Source organism: Falco cherrug, chromosome 4 (genome assembly GCF_023634085.1).
Source record: "Falco cherrug isolate bFalChe1 chromosome 4, bFalChe1.pri, whole genome shotgun sequence".
Lineage (NCBI taxonomy): Eukaryota > Metazoa > Chordata > Aves > Falconiformes > Falconidae > Falco > Falco cherrug.
Genome location: NC_073700.1, coordinates 89512542 through 89531594, shown reverse-complemented (window position 1 = coordinate 89531594; position 19053 = coordinate 89512542). Strand labels below are relative to the sequence as shown.

Below are 19053 nucleotides of genomic sequence, written 5' to 3'. Positions count from 1 at the left end.
CACACTGCGAAGGCTGCGACACCAACAGACACTGGTGTCTTATTTGCATTCCTGGAAAGTATACAGCTGTTATGACAAGACTTGCAGCTTCAATAGCTGAAAAGGCCATTCCTCCTTCTACCACCCCCACCCTCCCCACTGAGTTCTAGCACAGCCAAATGGTTGTTTGCTTTAAACAGTGACTTTGTTTTGGAGAAGCTGAAGTTAGCTTCGTATCATTGAGTATATTTATATCTGGTTTGCACTGCGATACAAAAAGAACCAAGTAGTTGAAGCTCAATCTGGTTAAAGCAGAGATTATTCCACAGTAATTCTAGAGACAAAATTTAATGCTTATATTGTACATTTTTGAGTACTCAATTAATTGAAACAAACAGGGTAGGCCAAAAAAAAAAAAAAAAAAAGACTAAATTACTGCTTCCTATTTGTGTCTTTATTATACCATGCTTATATAGTGCTAGTATCGCTGCCTTTAAAGTCACGTGCAGGAATCTGTATGGCTCTCCCCCTTTCACCTTGCTCCCCAGCCCCCTCTGTTTGTAAGTATCACACTGGCCCAATGAGAACAAAGCTGGAGACTAGGATGAGCAGGTGCTCCCATGTGTCATTTCTGCTGTAAGTTCATCTTGCCCATACACTGAATTAAAACTCAATGCAGAAAATGATCCAAAAGGACTGTAATAATGTGCTCCAATTTCACAGACGTTAAACAAAACCAGAAGAGAATGACTAAAAAGGTTCTTGAAGTATGCTGGCGTTACCTTTCGATACAGGAAGTCGTGAAGCAGCTGTACAGGAAATTTCACTATTTTGACTTTTACAATATAAAGGAACATTAGATTTTAACACACATAAACTGACTCTGAAATAATCAAATTCACAAATAAGAAAGGAGAGTTTTAACAGAAATAAAATAAAACCAGAAATTAGGGACTTCAAGGGCAAAGACTTGAGGAAGTCAGGTTTCTGAAAGAAGGATGTTGAAAGAAAAAAAATTCTTTTAAAAGTAAAAAGACAAGCTATTCCAAATCCTGAGGAACATCAGGAGGAATGGAAAAAATCACAAAGCTTAAGTCACAAGAGGTTTTGTGACTTCACAGCAAATTTGCAGTGCCAGCCAGTATGATAACACAAAAGTGCCAAACTGAGATACAAATGTAAGAAAATAACAGCCTTTGGTTTGGGCCCCTCACTACAAGACAGGCACTGGGGGGCTGGAGTTGTCCAGAGATGGGCAGCGGGGCTGGAGCACCAGTCTGATGGGGAGCAGTGAGGGAACTGGGGGTCTTTAGCCTGGAGAGGAGGAGACTCAGGGGGGACTTTATTGCTCTCTGCAGCTGCCTGACAGGGGGCTGCAGGCAGAGGGGGCGTCAGTCTCTTTTCCCAGGTAAGAAGTGACAGGACAAGAGGAAACAGTCTCAAGGTGCACCAAGGGAGGTTTACTTTGGGTATGAGGAAATATTTCTTCACTGCAAGGGTGGTCAAGCACTGGAACAGGCTGCCCAGGGAGGGGGCTGAGTCACCATCCCTGGAGGCGTTTGTAAAACCTGTAGATGAGGTGTTTAGGGACACAGTTTAGTGGTGGGCTTGGCAGTGCTGGGTTAAACGGTTGGACTTGAAGATCTCAAAGGTCTTTTCCAACCTAAATGATTGTAGGATTCTATCTAAAAAGGGTAATAGAGAAATATTATAAATAGTAAGATGATGACTAGGGGAAAATATGCCCTGTTAATCATCCAGGAAGTAATGCTGGATGCTGAAACAGAAGATGATAGCAAAAAGTTATACTGTCTAGATATCTGAAAAAAATACAGAGAAACTGTAAGGAGCTTGCTGGGTAGAAAGAAACTCTAAACTCAAAATTATATTGTTCCATACATAATTCTAACAAACCAGTCAATGATAGAGAACTCATTCTACATGCAAGCAAAAACATGAACCACTAAGGAACAACAAAATACTTCTAGCAGTATTGTTAGAGTCAGGCTATTTAACATCTTCCTATTTTAGGTAGTATTTTGCTCACAATATTACGTATTTCCTGCATTGCCTATGTTTCAGGTACACGCAAGGGTTTCAAATACGTTTCTACATGCATCTCCTTACCTTGCCTGCTTCATTTCTTTTTTTGTAATAAGCCTACTGATTTCCACGGAATCTCCAAGCTGTAGATCTGTTAACTTAGTGGCTATAGATATAGCAGCTATTCTGAAAAAGAAGAGTGTTAAGACTTCATTTGAGACAACATGTAAACCTCCGAAAAGGCATATAAAGCTGCAGAATTAAGCCTCCGGGTGGAAGACGGACGACAGACTGACCATTTCCTCATCAGATTACAGAATGGGACTAGTTCCACATCACCCGGTTTTAGGAATCTTAACTAGCTACGTAAATTAAGAAGTTACACTATCATCTCCCTCAAACAACTAGAAGCAAGACTAACACATGGACACACTTCTTCAGCGAATTTTTCAGAGCATCAATTCTAAGCAAGTCTAAACTAGGCAATACAAATACTCTTTCTTCTCACCTGCTTAATGTTCAAATGACAGCTAACCTTATAGCTTTAATTACCTTTTAACTTCTATGTGATTCTTCCTTACCCACGTGCAACTAAAACCTGTACAGTGAATTTATGAAGTCCTTAGAAGTTCGCTTAGAAAATATGGATGATACAAGTCATAAGGAAAGAGCAAAATGCCTACTGATACTATTATAATTTTCTTGTGAATGATTCTTCATCATTCCCTTCAATAACAAGCCTTCCCAATCTGATTTTCTTGCTAAAATGCCTATAACTAAAATATACAAGTTTTTAGTGAAATATTCCACACCATTCTCAATGGAACATTCTGTCCTCTGAACAATCTTTTCTGTTAAGTTCAGATAAAAGAATATGTTTGACTGTGTTTTGCATCACAGAGAACTAATCATCTATCAGGAAGGAGGTTAATCATATTACAGAAACACAAGAAGCACCAAGAGGCACCATCAGCTTCATATTTATCAGGTGATGACAAAGTCTAGGTAATGGGCAACAAAGTCTAGGTAATGGGCTGTTAGATGATATGACATCATCATTTGTATCATGTGTACAGATATAGCAGCACACTCCCTCTTCCCTTTGCTGTCCCCTTGGGCATTCTTTCACTGATATCCACTGACAAAGCTCAAAGTTTTTTCATCACTCCCGTAATGTTTTTAAGAAAACTTGGATACCCCATTAATTTGCTGACCTTTCCACAGTAGTACTACAAGAGTTACATTGGTGTGTTTGTTTTTTGGCTTTCATTTTCTCCCCAAGTGCGTAGATGGTGGGGAAAAAAGTCAAGTTTGACTCCCACAAAATCAGAGTATTTTTCTTTCAGCAACCTGAACGGCTGGAGTTACCATACAAACTCAGCCGGCATTCAATGCTGCTTTTGTTAACATCACATGGGGCAAGGGTAATTTGTAAACTTATATGAACATATTTGAATGAACAGAGAGGGACACTTGATTTAAACTGACCATTTTTTTCCCTTCCTCTTGACTTGGGCTCTGAGTAGATAAATAAATACGTATGTGTTCAGCAAGGACTGCCACTGACTTTCAAGAACCACTTTCAAAAATTTAGACTTGTAATTACATTACCTTCCCAGTTTATAATTAACAACAAGTATGTGTCCAATTAAATTGGTTGAGTCAGTCTTCTGATTTGTACCCATAGAGAGACAGATCTTAACAAAAAAAACCCCCACACCTTTTTTTCTAAAAAAGAAAAACTATCACTACTCCTGTAAGTCTATCTTGCATTCAAATTAGTATTGACTGCAATTGTTCTTAACTGCTCCCGATTAGCAAATTTTTCTCCTCATTCTCATTAGGTAGTATTAAGCACCTATTACGTAGATGCTAAACCACCTTCTATCAGAATTTGAATCTAGGCAGTGCTCAGCAGGAACAAAGCAGCATATCCTAAGCTGGGCTAGTATCTGGCCCTCAAATAGCAGTTCCAAATAAAAAAAAAAAAATATCATTAAGCAGCTTTTTTAGAAAGGAAGAATCCGTGACTGTGCTCTTCTATGAACTGGGATGAAGAACTCTGGTTGCCCATCAACTCTGCACTTTAATTTTTTGACTCTCTCTCAATCAAGGCCTCAGACTAAGTTTTTTTAAAAATTATTACTGTTTTGCTATTTTCATTTCAAAAGTTCCAAAGCCCTACTCCTCTTCCTTGCCCTCTCTCATAAGAGAGAAAGCGAAATAAGTTTAGAAATAGGATCTAGAGACAAATTATTACAGAAAATGGAGCTGGGTAGGAATCAGTTTGCATATTAAGAACCAAGATTTAGATGCCAAAGCTCTCCTGTATACATTTTGCTATTTCAGAATAACTTTAAATCACTCTCGAGCTTCCATCACCTGTATTGACTAGGTTCCATCACACACTAAGGGAACTTGACAGCAGCTCACACATGGACTGCTACATGTAATCACCTGCATTCAGAAGCCTGAACCTGGAACTGCCCAATTAGTCTGTATCTGGTTGCTCTGTGTGGGTAGAGCAGAGTTCTGCAGATGGGAAATCCCAGCCTCGACACACCACCACAGTTACACTAGCAATGGTGAAGAGAGGAATGTGTTCCAGTACAGCATACCTGGTATGAAAGCCCAGGGGACTACAAAAAACGAAACCATACATGTAAGTACAAAAAAGTGTGGGAAAGCATGTGAATTAGATATATTTAGTCCAGCCTGAAGTTTAATGAAACTGAAAAAAAGTCCAGTAAGGAATTAAAAGAATTATTGCAATACAAACCTTTGATACGTATTAGATGCTTCTGAGCAAATCATACTCTCCTTTCTTCTTCCACACTCACACTGAAGATCGACCTGTTGTACCACACAAAGGAGTATCTTTTTAAACTTTTTTCTTTTTATGGCCATGGAGGAGTGGAAGGGAGGTAAATCTATTCTTTTTGTAAGTCCCATTTTAGTGGAAAAATGGTTAATTAAAAACGATGAATAGCTTTTTTAGAAAAACTCAATATTGTAAGTTTACAGAAAAAATGTCACGCTATCAATAAACAAACATGCCATTTTTTGTCACAACTGTTACTTGCTGACAATTAAACCATAAAATTTGCCTGTGAATGTGCAGTGAGTTTTCTTTCGGTATCTAACCTTTGCATTGCAGGATGTTGTCGGGCAGGGTGAAGAAGGATGACATGGAGCCATACAGGGATGACTACAATATAGCCTTGGAATAATACATGGCTGTTTACACTCTTCATCTATAAGACATTCTCCCTTATGACAGATTCTTTTACATTTGTGCATTCCACATTTTAACATTTGATTGCAGCGAAGTCCGCAGGAAATGTCAGTGAGATGACAAGGAATATTACTTCGCAGCTGGAAGAGGGGAGGAAAAAAGATGAATACTAAAAATGAAAAACTACAAATGCAAATCTCAAACTACTTCTAGTGTTCACACCTTCATTTGGCACTGTCCACACAAGAATCTGAATACTAAAACATCTTGGGACAAAGACTGAGTTTTTCTTTGTATCATAGTCCAATATAGCAGTTGTTCTGAATGTGTATGGCAGAAAAGATACACTTTTCTGATTTAATCAAAACTCAAACTCCAGTAACATATTCCATTCTAAAGAGGCTGCAAAAAAATGTAAGCCTACAGTCCCAGAACATTATTCAGTATTCAAAAACATTAAGTGTCCAGACTTACTTCATGCTTGCCCATACACCATTTCTGAGTGAGATAGGTACAGGGTGGACATTTCTCCTCGCTATGACATGAATGGTACACTGCAGCCACAGAAATATAAAAGCCAGCACAGTTTTATCAGCATACTTCAGTCAAATGCATTAAAGGAGACAGTGATGTCCATTAAACATGAGTTTGCATTTCAGAACTACACAATTTATGGGAAGTATGACGCTTTATGCAAGGATAATCTGTTCTTTAAAATACTCTTTAGAAATTATGATTGCAGTTTTCACGTGAATATTATTCCATATTTTTTAAATTAAATAGCAGAGAATTTTGTGACTTTAAGCAGAGTTGTGCTATCAGACAGAATTTGTCAGAAAGTGTATCTATTTGACCTGTGCTATATTTTTGGTGATCAGCCAATATAATTCCAAGAAATGTAGAAACTAACTGTTCACTAGACTATCCTACTGTTTCAAGAGAGCAAATTAATCTTTGGAATATAGCATGTAATGTGTTGTGACTATTAATAATGATAGGAACAAAATCCAATGTTTCACCAGTCAGAAGTATCACTACTAGTATTCACAGCAAGTTTTTAGTCGGTCGGTTTTTAAGCGGAGACTTTTGGAAATATTTACAACTACTGAAAAAGCACCTAATGAAAAAGCAAATATATTCTCAAATGGACCTATGTACGCTTTTCTACATTTTGATTAAAAAAAAACAAACAAAAGAAAATAAAAAACGCAAACAAAACTGAATGGCCTGACTTACCTGGATGATCACAGTCATGTGGCCTGGTGCACGTTTTTTTACACTCTGGTGGCTGAGTGCCACAGGGGACAGGGGGGTAAATCACAGATTCACCACAATAACAAGTTAACTCGTCAAAACCTGAAAACCAAGTCAAATATATCAGCATGGTTACATGTATTTGCACTCGTCCTCTATGAGAAATCTTCAAATAACACGCAAATATTTTACTCCAGCTTTGGTTTTTGATATTTAGCACTTTGATATAAAGTGAATTTATTAACTTTTGTGGCTCCTGTAAGAAAACTGGACTGTGATCACTTCATTAGGAATTGTGCTTCCTTTTAGAGAGCAGTTCTTTGACAGCACCGTTTTAAACTTGAGCAAGAGAGATGTTCATGTCAAGTTGAAACCTGTTGCTGTTCTATCCTTGACTTAAAAATGGGGAGGTACCTCTTGAATTCCCTTTCAGAAAGCACATCATCCAAATCTTGTGCTCCAAATTTCTCCCTGCCATCATTTTTCCAGACCAGTGGTTAGACTTTTTTTTTTTTTTTTGCCAAGCCCTGCACATGGTACCAGGAAGATTCCAGAGAAAATTACCAAAAGGCAGCCAGTTGTGGACTTCTTCCATGATTTCTTCTGTATACTTATGTCATTTGGTATTACATGGATCCTCATAATTTGTCCAAATACTTAAAAACCAACTTTATTTTATATGTTTTGGAAGTTCTGTCTCAAACAGTATACCTTCCCCCCCCCCCCCGCCCACCTTCCACATCTAGGAAATTTTAAAGTCATCACAAGATTCCAAATCTCAGTGATAAAATAAACAACAGAATAGAAATACTTACATATACCATCCCAACTAAAATTTAACACTGCACAGAAATTAATACAGTTCACTGCTGGTTTTCAGACTATAAAGAAACTGGGAGGGAGACTGATTGGAAAGCAAACTACAGTTCAAGCATAAATCCTTAGAAAAACAGAACAGTACAAAAATACTATCAGAAGTCATATAGAAGAAAGTGTGAGAACAAAAAGAGAGTATGTTTGGTCTGTAAACAAACAGAGATAGTGGATCAGGAAGAACAAGACAGAACGATGGAGAAGATAAGAAAATAATGGGGCAATAAAAACAAAACAACTCCAACCTGAAGACAAGACTAGTGTGTTAAGGGAGCTGCTGAATTCAGTAAGTTCTCTGACTCTGGGAATCACAAGATTCCTACTTCCTAGTCTACCAAAGCAAAATCTGGTAACACCAAAACCCCAGAGATTCCTACTGTCCACTTCCATGGATATGATGGCTGCTGGGTCAATATTCAAGTCCAGCCAGCAGCAAGACTGAACACATCTTCCAGAGAGACAAGACACACAATCCATATGTGACAATAGCATGACCAGATGCACTGACTAACACGGAGCCAACTGAACAAGAGTCACGTGAACAGGAATACAAATAGTCAAGCCCTCTTCCTCCCCTCCAGCTTATAAGGATTGAGGTTCACTAGTGAGGACACACACACACACACCCTCTAGATGCACATGCACACCACATTCATGGATCTCAAACACAAGCATAGGCTCTGTCTAACATCCACACCAGAACAGAACCCTTACCTAGTATTGGCTGAAACCTCGGGTATTTCCAGAGTCAGATCTCCTACTAGCCAGTCAGTCTAGCCTTGAAGCAAGTTCACTAGGAAGTTACCCAGGCATACACAGGAATTAACAAATTAATCAAATTAACAAGGGAACTGCACACAGCCCCGGTCTCTCCAGGTGCTAGCACCCCAACCAAGGGGCCCCTATAACTTGTGATCCCACTCTCCAGCTGCTGGCATACTGTATGTCCGATCTCCCCAGTTGCTAGCCTAGACTATGTGCTCCCATGATCTGCAGCCAAGTTGCTGGCATTTAGACTTCAGAATAGCAAATGAGATTACACTGAAAGATACTAAATCTTATTCTTAACCAGGACACAACAGACAGTTGTCACCAGGTGCCCAGGGCTGTCAGAGATGTGCACTGAACCAGCAGTTTCATTTGTGCAAATGGCACCTTTTATCGCCCATTCTCTCCATTTTCCACGCATCCACCTTGATTCCTCCCAAATAATCTACCAAAGTAAATTTTTCCCCATTGGTCCCAGTTTGGCTACATCTGTACCCAAATCTGCTACTACTAGTATCATTTGCTAGGTCATCCCAGCATTGCACAACTACTTAATTCTGTTGGCCTTGCAACAGTCCACTCCCAAAAAGGTTCCCAGTACCTCCCTTCTCCAATCACCTGTGAAGCTCAGTCATCGCTTGCCCTTAACATCTGTGAAATCCATCCATTCCTCATGGTAGTGAAACTTCTGTCAGCTTTTTGCTGTGTTTTTTGTTGTGTTCAGAAATTTCTCCCATCCAGTTGTTTTTTTTATGGTCCGTTCAGCCAGCTAAATCTCAGGCCAGGTCCTAGTCATTTACCCATGTATCTTAGAGTGCAAAAGTTACTACAAAGGATGATAATTTTTGTCTAATGAGACTCAATTACAATAAACTCCAGCAAATAAGAGTGCTAGGGAGAACAAAATGTTAACGGTTAGAAGGAAGAGCTGGAAAGTAATAGGAAAAGCGCAGAACTTTCAGAACATCCATGGACTTTCTGTGAAAAGCAAGCATAGAAAGAGCAGGTCTTTTTCTGTCCCTCACTGCAGGTCTTGAAACAACCTATAACCCTCCGGGCTTCAAAGCCACAGATCCTCCTTAGTCCAGGATGATGAAAGGTCAGAGACCAAGGTCCCTGGAAGACCTGAGTGTTAGACAGCTACACTGGCTGCTTGCTATTGATGAGAACCAGTAAGTGAAGAATCTTAATTATAATGAAGGTTCCTTAAGTAGCACTGATTGGGATAATGGTGAGTGCAGAGAGGTATGATCCACAGTAGAAATACAACAACTGACAAATTAAAAAAAACCAAACACCCCCGCCCCCCCAAAAAACCTACAAAACAAAACACCAACCCTGACTAATGCTGACATCATTTATTTTCCCCAAGAGATGTACTGCTGTTTGGAAGTAGACTGGGTGTGTATAGACACCATGGCATAGAATGGGACCTCACCTCCCAGCACTGAGGCAATGGCACTTGAAAGGTAAAGTACCTGGGAAGCACACAGAACCACAGAGGTGTAGATGCAACCTAGCACTGCACCTTGATGTGCATTACCATTCCCAGTAAAACCAGGAGTGGAGATGGAGGCAGGGCAAGAACTCCAATCTGAATGGTAAGTGGCTTGCAGCTGACTATGCCATGGCAAATGATAACACGGCTGATACACCCAACTGAAAAGTGATGGCTAGACAGGTGGATCAGAGTCAAGGATGGACTTCTTAGTGCTGGGAAGCACTCCCCATCAGCTACAGAGTCAGAATCATGTATGCCTCTGAAATCTCAACTAGCAGCATCCAGGGAAAGCAGGTAACAAATCTTTGAAGATACTGCTTAGCTGATTTACCTCTGGACAGATTCAGAACGGTAGGTTTCAGGGACACAAAGGTTTAAGCCAAATGATCATAAGTATCTGGCTCCTTGAGTAGTGAGCTGCTTTTCCTGTGCTCAGAAAAGGGCCTCACTGCAGAATTTCAGCAGTGAAGCTTTGACCTCTCAATTGCACCACATACAACAGTGGAAAAATTTACAGGGTAGGCAATCCTTAGATCTCCCCAGGCTAAGACAGGCATCTGAATCTTAGTCCTGACAGTGAAATACAAACCTCAAAAATATTGCAGCAACGCAGAGAAGTTTAATGAAGTTGAAGATCATACCCATAAAACCCAGTGAAGGAAAAAAAAAACCCCACCTTTAGAAAAAATCTATGCAATCTGACTGAACTATAGCAGCAGTTACTAACAGGACCTCTGAGACGTTCTGATTCCTATTTTGCTTTGTGAAGAGAAATGTTTGGACACAGAATCTTTTTGCGTTAGTTTGAGGGGTTTTTAGAGGGGTGCAGTCAGCATGCCTGTCATATTCATAGGCTAGTAAGAGAAACTACAACGTTACTTCAACCAGTGACCTTTAGAGGCCCTACTGCCTTCTCTTTTCCAGCATGTTTCCAAGAAAACATGACCTCCATAAAAATGGAGTGCTTTGACTATGCCCATGTTCATCTGAAACAGGATAGACATGTACTACTGCAGCTAAGACCCTTCCAGCTGTAAACATACTTGTCCCTCTCCTTTACACAAACATCATGAGGTCTGGTTTGCACTTTCAGCATCTCACTGTCCTCTTTCCCACATCCCAGTGAGCAGTTCCAAAGCTGCACCCAGTTTCTGAGAGAGGAGACTCATTTTTCTCCACCAGTGACTGCAGAAGTACTAGAGAAAAGACAGTATTTGATGAAAGCCAAAGGGGAACTACAGGTGAGTTTTTATATTCCATTCCAGAAACATTCCACTCACAGTTTTATTGTAGGTTACAGCAGATGCAAAAACACACCTAGAATTCACAGCTGTAAGACCTAATGGCAATGGATTTAAAGAAAATTTTCAAACTACTTAAGCAAACACTAAGTGGAAGGATGGATACAAGCTGAAGAATCCATTTAGGGCTGCTTCTGCCCAAATTTAAAAAATTGCATTTAATAAGCAGCTTATGATTTCTGTGATAAGCTATATCTACCTAAGAAAAGGGAAACCTGTATTAGAATATGAAACGGAAAAAAAAAAAATTAAAACTGCCATCACACATGAAGAAATTCCAGATCAACTAAAGGTTCTGCTAGCAGAAGGAAATACAGAAGCATTCTTCTGTCTGCTTCAGGCCAAAAATCAGAAAATGTATTATTATCTACCTATTACAGTGGTGCAAAATAATCAACATATGGTCCCCTACATCGAGTGATAAAATGTAGTTGTAAAAAACTAGTGTATTAACTGGCACACCTTTTAACACTTGTCTAAAGCTACTGCACTAGCTTAAATCCTTAAAACAGTTCAACAGTCCTAAGAAAATCAATACCTGCTGGCTGTCAATCTATTTCTATTAATTCAGTACTAATTTCCACCATCCAGAACGTGACCAGAAAGTCTAAGACACACACGACTGATATCTCTTATTTCTTCAGATGGTCCTGTCCAGAGAAAAGAATTGCTACTGTACCATTAGGAAAGTCTGAATTCTAAGCAAATAAAATTCTGCTACATACTTTAGCAGTTATTACATTGTTAAACAAGAGCACCCTTAACTTAGAAATTACCTTTCTAAACTGCTTTTGTTTTCCTTGCATGATTCCTCAAATATTTTAAGTGATTACTGGATCAAGATACATAACTAAATATATTTCACTATAATTCACTTTTAAATAGTTAACTATTAAAATCCAACGCTTAGTAATCTCATCTGCAATGAAATAACCTTCTCTTATGAAAAAACAGAATCAAAATCAACTGCATATTCTTCAGGTTCTGGTCAATTTTGATCACATTCTGTGTCCAACTCTGACCATTTAAGTGAACAAATTTCTATAAGTTATAAGAAATAACATACTCCTGCAGATAACTCACTTGTTTGCCAGCACGTTTGACAACTACCCCGATGACAAGGTTCTTCACATCTGTGAAGCCCACAGTTGAGTTTACGACCACAAACCAAAGAACACTTATGTTCTGTGTCCTAAGGGAAGGCAAGAAAGAAAAAGTAGAATTAAAATATAAATCCTATTAGGATTGGGTTTTTTTCTGTGAGGTCATAATCTACCAATTGACAAAACTGTACGGTGCAACAAATACCTTAGGCTTGATCTATACAGTTTTTCCATCACTGTATGGATACACAATTTTTAAAGCGGATTCTGTTAAGACCTCTGTTGCAGATATAGCTACATGACAGCTTATGCTTCTTGTATTAAGTAATATCCTTCCCCTCCCTGTTCTCCCTGGAATCACTGCATTGACAAAAAGTACCTTTACACTCATTTAATTGCATTTAGGCTGGAACGTAGTTTTACAATTGTGATAACCATAAAAGAAACGCTGCAAAATAAATGTACATGCACACAAACTTTCCGAGCACAACCAATACTGCAAATAGAGGCTGAAGATGCACAAAAATGGAAAGATACAAAAGCAAAAATGTCTTTTAACACACATTACAACGAACAATTTCATAAAACCACACATAAACTTACCACACAGCAAACTTCATTACACTTGTGTCGTCCACATGATCTTTTCTTGTTGCATCGCTTGTCACACATGAATGTGATAGCAGCTATGAAAACAAACAAGAAAAACAAACCAAGAAACGGTCATAACTTCTGTCTTTGCTTATGCTAAGAACAAAAGCTGCAATCACATTATTATGCTAAGGCTATCGCAGCAGAGCATGGTCTAGAAGAGACCAATACAGAGTAAGTCAGCAAGCAAACTTTTAAAGTATTTGCTCTCCCACATTAACCCCCCATGTGAACATTTGACTTCCTTTAAACAAAACCATGTTCAAAAGCATTTTGGACAGCAGAATACATGAAACCAGTTTATTTCACATTACTCTTTACACCATAAACTCTGCAAAATAGAACACAGCAAACAGGATAACCTGATACACTGGAGTACCGCAAACATCCAATTTAAGACTGCTCAAATTGGTAAGACAGTAAAAGTCAGCTAAATACAACTACTGCTGATATGTTAAGGAAACCAGTGCTGACAAAGAACATCCGTATCACTATCCACAAGTGACAAAAGCAATCACTTCTGGATTCTGAAAAACATAGTCTTCATAAACAAAAGCTCAAATTAGGGAATATGCATATTACTTCAGTATCTTGTAAATAAGTACCTCAGTATGACAGGGGCCCATCAAATAAACATTTCACTGAGGTGAATTTTGAGATGTGACATCCAGAATACCAAGAAGTGTCAAATGGGAACTCTCTACCAAGCTCAGATGCAAAGACCAGCAGCATAAAACTGTGAAGTAGAACTAAAGCTTGTATTTCCCCAGGAAGTTGGACAAGAGCAGAGCAAAAGCATTATTTTGCATCTGAGCTGTGCAAGTTGACCCAAAGACATGCAGGATGGTAGGGGGCAACCTACTGAATATGGCAGGTGGCGGAAGAAACTGTTCAAATTGGCACAGACAGCTTGTCTGGAATCTTTGAGATCAAATGCTGAAGAAGTCTTTCCTTATGCAAAAGATGTAGAGAAATGAAAGAGATTTATCTCAAACCTCTTCCCGAAAGTAGTAGCATCTCAAAAGGTGACAAGTTCCACATGGAAATACTGATTAAAAAAGCAATACTGATCAGATGTTTGCCAACTCCATCAATCAAACCCCAAATTAATATGAAATGTGTATTGTTTTTAAAACAATTTCACATTATATCATAGAATGGTTTGGGTTGGAAGGGTCCTTAAAGATATATAAGTCCAAGCCCCCTGCCCTGGGCAGGGACACCTTCCACTACACCACGTTGCTCCCAGCCCCGTCCAGCCTGGCCTTGGGCACTGCCAGGGATGGGGCACCCACAGCTGCTCTGGGCAGCCTGTGCCAGTGCCTCGCCGCTCTCACAGTATTTATTCAACATAATATTGTACCTTTATTTCTGAGAAGAGCACATGGGACTTCCTAGGAAACAAAGAAGGAGCCATTAGGTTAAAACAGATGAAACAGCTGAAACTTACTTATCTAGAAAATACCGAGTCACATGGTACAGAAAGATCAACTCAGTTTTTACGTGTATAACACTTCCATACACAAAAGTTAAAGAAAAGCTAGGAAAGAACCCTTTTAAGAAAGATCTTTTTAACATGGTACTTCTCCCTTAGAGATCCAATACTAATGAAAATAAAATTCTAGTTTTGTATTCCCACTCATTTCAGCAGATAACGCTGTGAAGTGACAGAAACAGGTTTGTCCTAAGAAAATAGAAACTTGCATGGAGGAATACAAAACAACCAAAACAGCTCTCCCAGAGAATACTGACAGGACACAAATACATGCTTTAATCAGCTGTTCCAAAAATGCAAGTCTGACTTGATATGGGGGGAGGGGAGAGAGTTAAGTCAAATCTCATGATCAAAATTTTACCTAGATTAAAGACCCTCAACATGAAAACGAAAGGCAATGGATGAAAAGAACATACATGATCAACTACATTTGAACCTTCAGTCATCACAACTTTACATTCTAAGTTGTCATTTCTGAGCACCACATTTTTTTAATGACATTTAAATTATCACTGTTGATCATAATTTTTCAAGTAGCAGCTTTCTGGTGTCTGAGAAGCTACACAAACTAAAACCCAAACTTCACTACTTAGTTTCAGGCCTCAAAATGAACAATAATCTGAAGCCTTCTACCCCATAACTACCTTCAGCACACTGGTAGGAGAAAACTCTTCCAAACTCAAGCAAGCCTCATTCTTATGTACTTATAAACTTATATATTCAGAAGCCATCCCTACTTACAAATGACATAAGTCAAAAAGTCATCAAGGCTCCTGTGATAGTAACCAAAGATTTCAAAGCTATTATGACAGAAAGTAGCATAGTTTAAAAATATACTACTTATAACAACTGCTGAGAATCTGCTAGGTCACTATATAAATGTGCAAAGAATGGGGACCAGTAAAAACTTCATCTTCTTTCTAAAAAATTCTACAAGTCTACAAGCTATTAATATAAAGTTTTATTTAACTTTTTATGTTGGGCTACCTTTCTTCCCACAGTTTACATTACTCTTGGTAAAACTACAATTCTTTGTGCTATATAAATACTGCAGGATAATAATATAGGACTTCGCAGCCAGCTTAAACATGATTCTGAGTAAATGCTGCAAAAACACTTCAAGAATTGCCTTCACAGTAAGAAATTTATGTTAGCACTTCACAGTATAATCTAGCTAGCATCTATCAGTATACAACGAAGGTTTTTGCAACTAAGAAGCATGGTTCCTTAGACTTTCTAGCTTTGTTTTCCTTGACAACTTCAGCTCCTTTTTTTTCCCCCACAGCTTTAAAAGAATCAACAAAGATTACCAGTTGCCAAGTAAGGAAGTTTTATGCACTCACCTTTTTTTTGAAGCCACACCTACAATAAATATTTGATGTGTGAGAACACTGTCTACAGTCTCCTTCATGGCAAAGGCTTTCACATGTATGAACGAACTCTAGCAAAATGAAAATACAAAGATCAATAATTAATAAAAAAATTTAAATCCATGACCTGGTACTCCATATTTATTAGGAGCATCACTGGTCAAAGACACTAAGCTTACGTGCAGCTGGGTTTCCAAACAAGTTCACTATTTTGAGTTAAATGTGCATAACATTTTGTCATTATTTTCAGCATTTTAATCATGAATCAACAGACTGACTTTCAGGTTTACAATGAACATTGAAAATGCATACATTTTAAGTATTTTTTATATTACATATATAGAAAAAACCAAACCAAAACAAAAAAGATTTTGCGTGATATTATCTTACCTAAGTTCCAGGAATTTTCAGATAAGTTTTTTCTTTCTTTTCCACCCAAAAGAATCACTTACTATGCATACCTTCATATTTCACTTACTAGGTTAACTGAAATGGAACTAAAAGCTAAATCACTCATTCCCTTTCTACTTGTTGCACTTGGACTGACAGAACAGATCAGTCAATAAGAAGCTGTGGTCTTGACATCATTGGTCTCTCTCCTCTCTAAAGTCTAAAAAATCACAACTAAATATGTAGCCTGTAAAACTGGAGCTTCGTACAATCTCACCGTTAAATACATTTGAATTATCTAATGCACTCATTCAAGCGTCAAGTTGTGTCTGCACATAACTTCCTCCAACTTTTCAACACTACTTACTTTGTGACACACAGCAGCAGGAAATGAGCGTTTACTGCAGGCATCTGAACAAAGTAATTTGTCTACCATCCTCCACATGAGAGTCAAAGATCTAGGTGGGCTTTTAAAAGACATCAGTGCATGCTGCTCTCTGGAAATTCCTACAGGTCTGTTCCTCTACCAATATAGCAAAGGTGCATGTAAACAAAATTTAAAAGGCTAGCTAGTGTTAGTGCTTCCTAGAAAAAATGATTTTCTCATTTTAAGGTATTATGAACAAACAGCCAGACAGCAGGCTCTGCAGGGGCTTTTACACTCACTTCAGTTAAAACCAAATAATTACTTCTTGAAATGAAACAGTTAAGGACCACTTTTTTTTTTTCTAAACAATGAGATAATTTGAATATTCTGATTCAATAAAGTTCTAATTACCATAGCTACCACAAGAAAGAGGTTTGCCACATGTTTTTCCACAGGACGGGATAGGGTCTGTGCATACTTTACGTTCAACACATCCTAATTCCAGTAACTTGCTGAGAGGAGTCTGACCACAGGGACAGCGATACACTACTTGTGGAAGTCGTGGACAGAGCTGGCAAGGCTGAGGGTGGCATACTTGCGTACAGTTGTGCCTCCCACAATTTAATTTTCTGGAAAAACACAAAACCAAAGAAACAAAAACCAAAAAAAACCAAACAAACAAAGGAGAATTATTTAAGAGAATCACGATCACAGAGTGTGAATAAAATGACCTTTTAAGAATTATTTATAAGCATATATATTTATAATTTCTATATATTATTTCTAAATTATTTCTAAATATATATATTTAGAAATATAAATATTTCTAAGTCACTAAATTATAGTGACCTTACTTGCCACATATGTTCTGACATGAGAAATTCCCAAATCCATCTGAGAATTCTTCCTTTGTCCCACACAATACTTCTTTAAAAGTGCTTCCACAGTAACACACTGAAAGAAAGCCATATTCCATAGAAAACACAAGAGAACGTCAGTGACAAAACACCTCCAGCAGTACGGCAAATATAAAAAGGTAAAATATGAAAATTTATTACAGTCGTTTTTTAGAAGGATAATGAAGTTGCTCTTCTTCAGATTTATTTCAGCAATAGAGGTTTCTCAGTCCTACAGAAGTTTGAATTCCTTTTCTATTTGTTTTGATAATAAGATAAAACTAAAGGGGAAGTACTATCTGCACAAAAAGCTTACTTATTAAAGCAGTACACATGAGTTAATTATTACCTTAAAAGTTGAGAAAATTAACTCACAACTTCCTATATAAACTGTTCAACTAAAATTTATTTGTATACTGGTACACATACTTGGACAAATTAATTTACATTCAAGACCAAGTTTAGAAAATTTTAACAGAAACCACGAGTAGCTTGTTGAAATGTGCTTTCCTATACCTCTTTCTATTCTTCTTCCACACACTGTTTAATCAAGTCTCAGAATTATAGTAAAAGATTAAGTGGGATCATAAGACAGTTCAGGTCAGAAGGGACCTCAGGAGACAGGCTAGCCAACGCCCTTACTTAAAGCAGAGTCGGCAATCAGATCAGGCCATGATACTCAATGGTTTTTATTCAGCTGGGTCTTGAAAACCTGCATGTTTCCAAGGAAAGAGTTTTTCCTTATAGCTAGTTACAGCGTTTTAACTTGGGCTCATTCTCTCTCATCCTCACCACATGCACTGCCCGTCTGCAGCCTTTCGAGTACCTCCAATCAGCTACTCAAAGGCCACTACTCAGCTTTCCCAAGCTAACGGAGCCCAGTACCACCAGCCTGTCCTAACAGAGCACATGCACCAACAGCCTAATCATCCTGGCAGGATTCTTTCTATTCATGTTTACATTCCTATTTAAATGTACAGTGATGCTGACACATTTTCCATTTTTTTAATATTCTAGCAATAGATTTTGGTTTTGTTAAATAAAAATAAAGCACTTGCCTCTTGGTACTGGTTTTTTCACCCTTTGTTTTCATAGCATAGAGAGGATATACACAAGGCATGCCAGTACTTACCTTGCTGTACTGTTAATTGGCAAGGTGAACATTTTCCTCCATGGCACACTTGAGTACAGCTGTGCTTACCACAGTTTAAAGTATTTCCACATACATTAGAACAATGGATTTTTGTTGATTGGCCACAACGAACGGAATGACTGTAGAGAAATGACACCATAGTCTGTCAGGTACCTTAGTATCTATAGAGCATTTATTAAAAAGGAAAATACTTTTTCAGTAAAATGCCAAAGCCTTTGAAAGGCAGCAGAACTTAATGAAATAGTTTTTACGAAATAACCCCCTAATTTTTCCTCCCTGCTTACCCTCTCCCACCCCTCAAGAAGTAGGACATGTATCACTGCAATGAGTCTACAGAACTTTATTTCAACAAAATGGAAAGGAAAGAGTGACACCAACTTGAACCTAATGTATGGTTATGCATTTTGCCAGAAGCACAGGGATTACTATTATAGGATCATTTAAGTCTTTGGAAAGATGGCTAAGTCCACTGAGCACAATGAAGATAGGGATGTGGGTTTAAGAGTGAGTCAGTCTACATTAAGAGTTCAGGTTTTTTAATTAATTGTTGAAAAAATGGGACAAAACAATAAGTTCTCCTATTTTTCCATTCTGGCTGGCCTCACACAACAGCTGTAAAGTGTATGTTTGGAACAGTAACTTCGAAAAGTCTTAAACTCATAGGTGCCATATCA

At 38.2% G+C, this 19053-nt stretch overlaps 1 protein-coding gene across 3 annotated transcripts in view; it reads right to left on the bottom strand.

Moving 5' to 3' along the window:
* Positions 1 to 19053, bottom strand: part of NFX1 (nuclear transcription factor, X-box binding 1) — a 75319-nt gene that overhangs the window by 25968 nt on the left and 30298 nt on the right. For all 3 annotated transcript variants that reach the window (XR_008731826.1, XM_055707886.1, XM_055707887.1), the window contains exons 7-18: positions 18359 to 18498; positions 17185 to 17284; positions 16742 to 16959; positions 15547 to 15644; positions 14072 to 14102; positions 12661 to 12743; positions 12038 to 12146; positions 6494 to 6613; positions 5732 to 5811; positions 5167 to 5397; positions 4802 to 4875; positions 2107 to 2208 (exon numbers count right to left, since the gene is read on the bottom strand). Coding sequence is in view for 2 of the 3 variants with exons in the window: in XM_055707886.1 (XP_055563861.1) it covers positions 2107 to 2208; positions 4802 to 4875; positions 5167 to 5397; positions 5732 to 5811; positions 6494 to 6613; positions 12038 to 12146; positions 12661 to 12743; positions 14072 to 14102; positions 15547 to 15644; positions 16742 to 16959; positions 17185 to 17284; positions 18359 to 18498 (1386 nt within the window). In the remaining variant the exon portion in view is untranslated. The remainder of the gene's footprint in view (positions 1 to 2106; positions 2209 to 4801; positions 4876 to 5166; positions 5398 to 5731; positions 5812 to 6493; positions 6614 to 12037; positions 12147 to 12660; positions 12744 to 14071; positions 14103 to 15546; positions 15645 to 16741; positions 16960 to 17184; positions 17285 to 18358; positions 18499 to 19053) is intronic.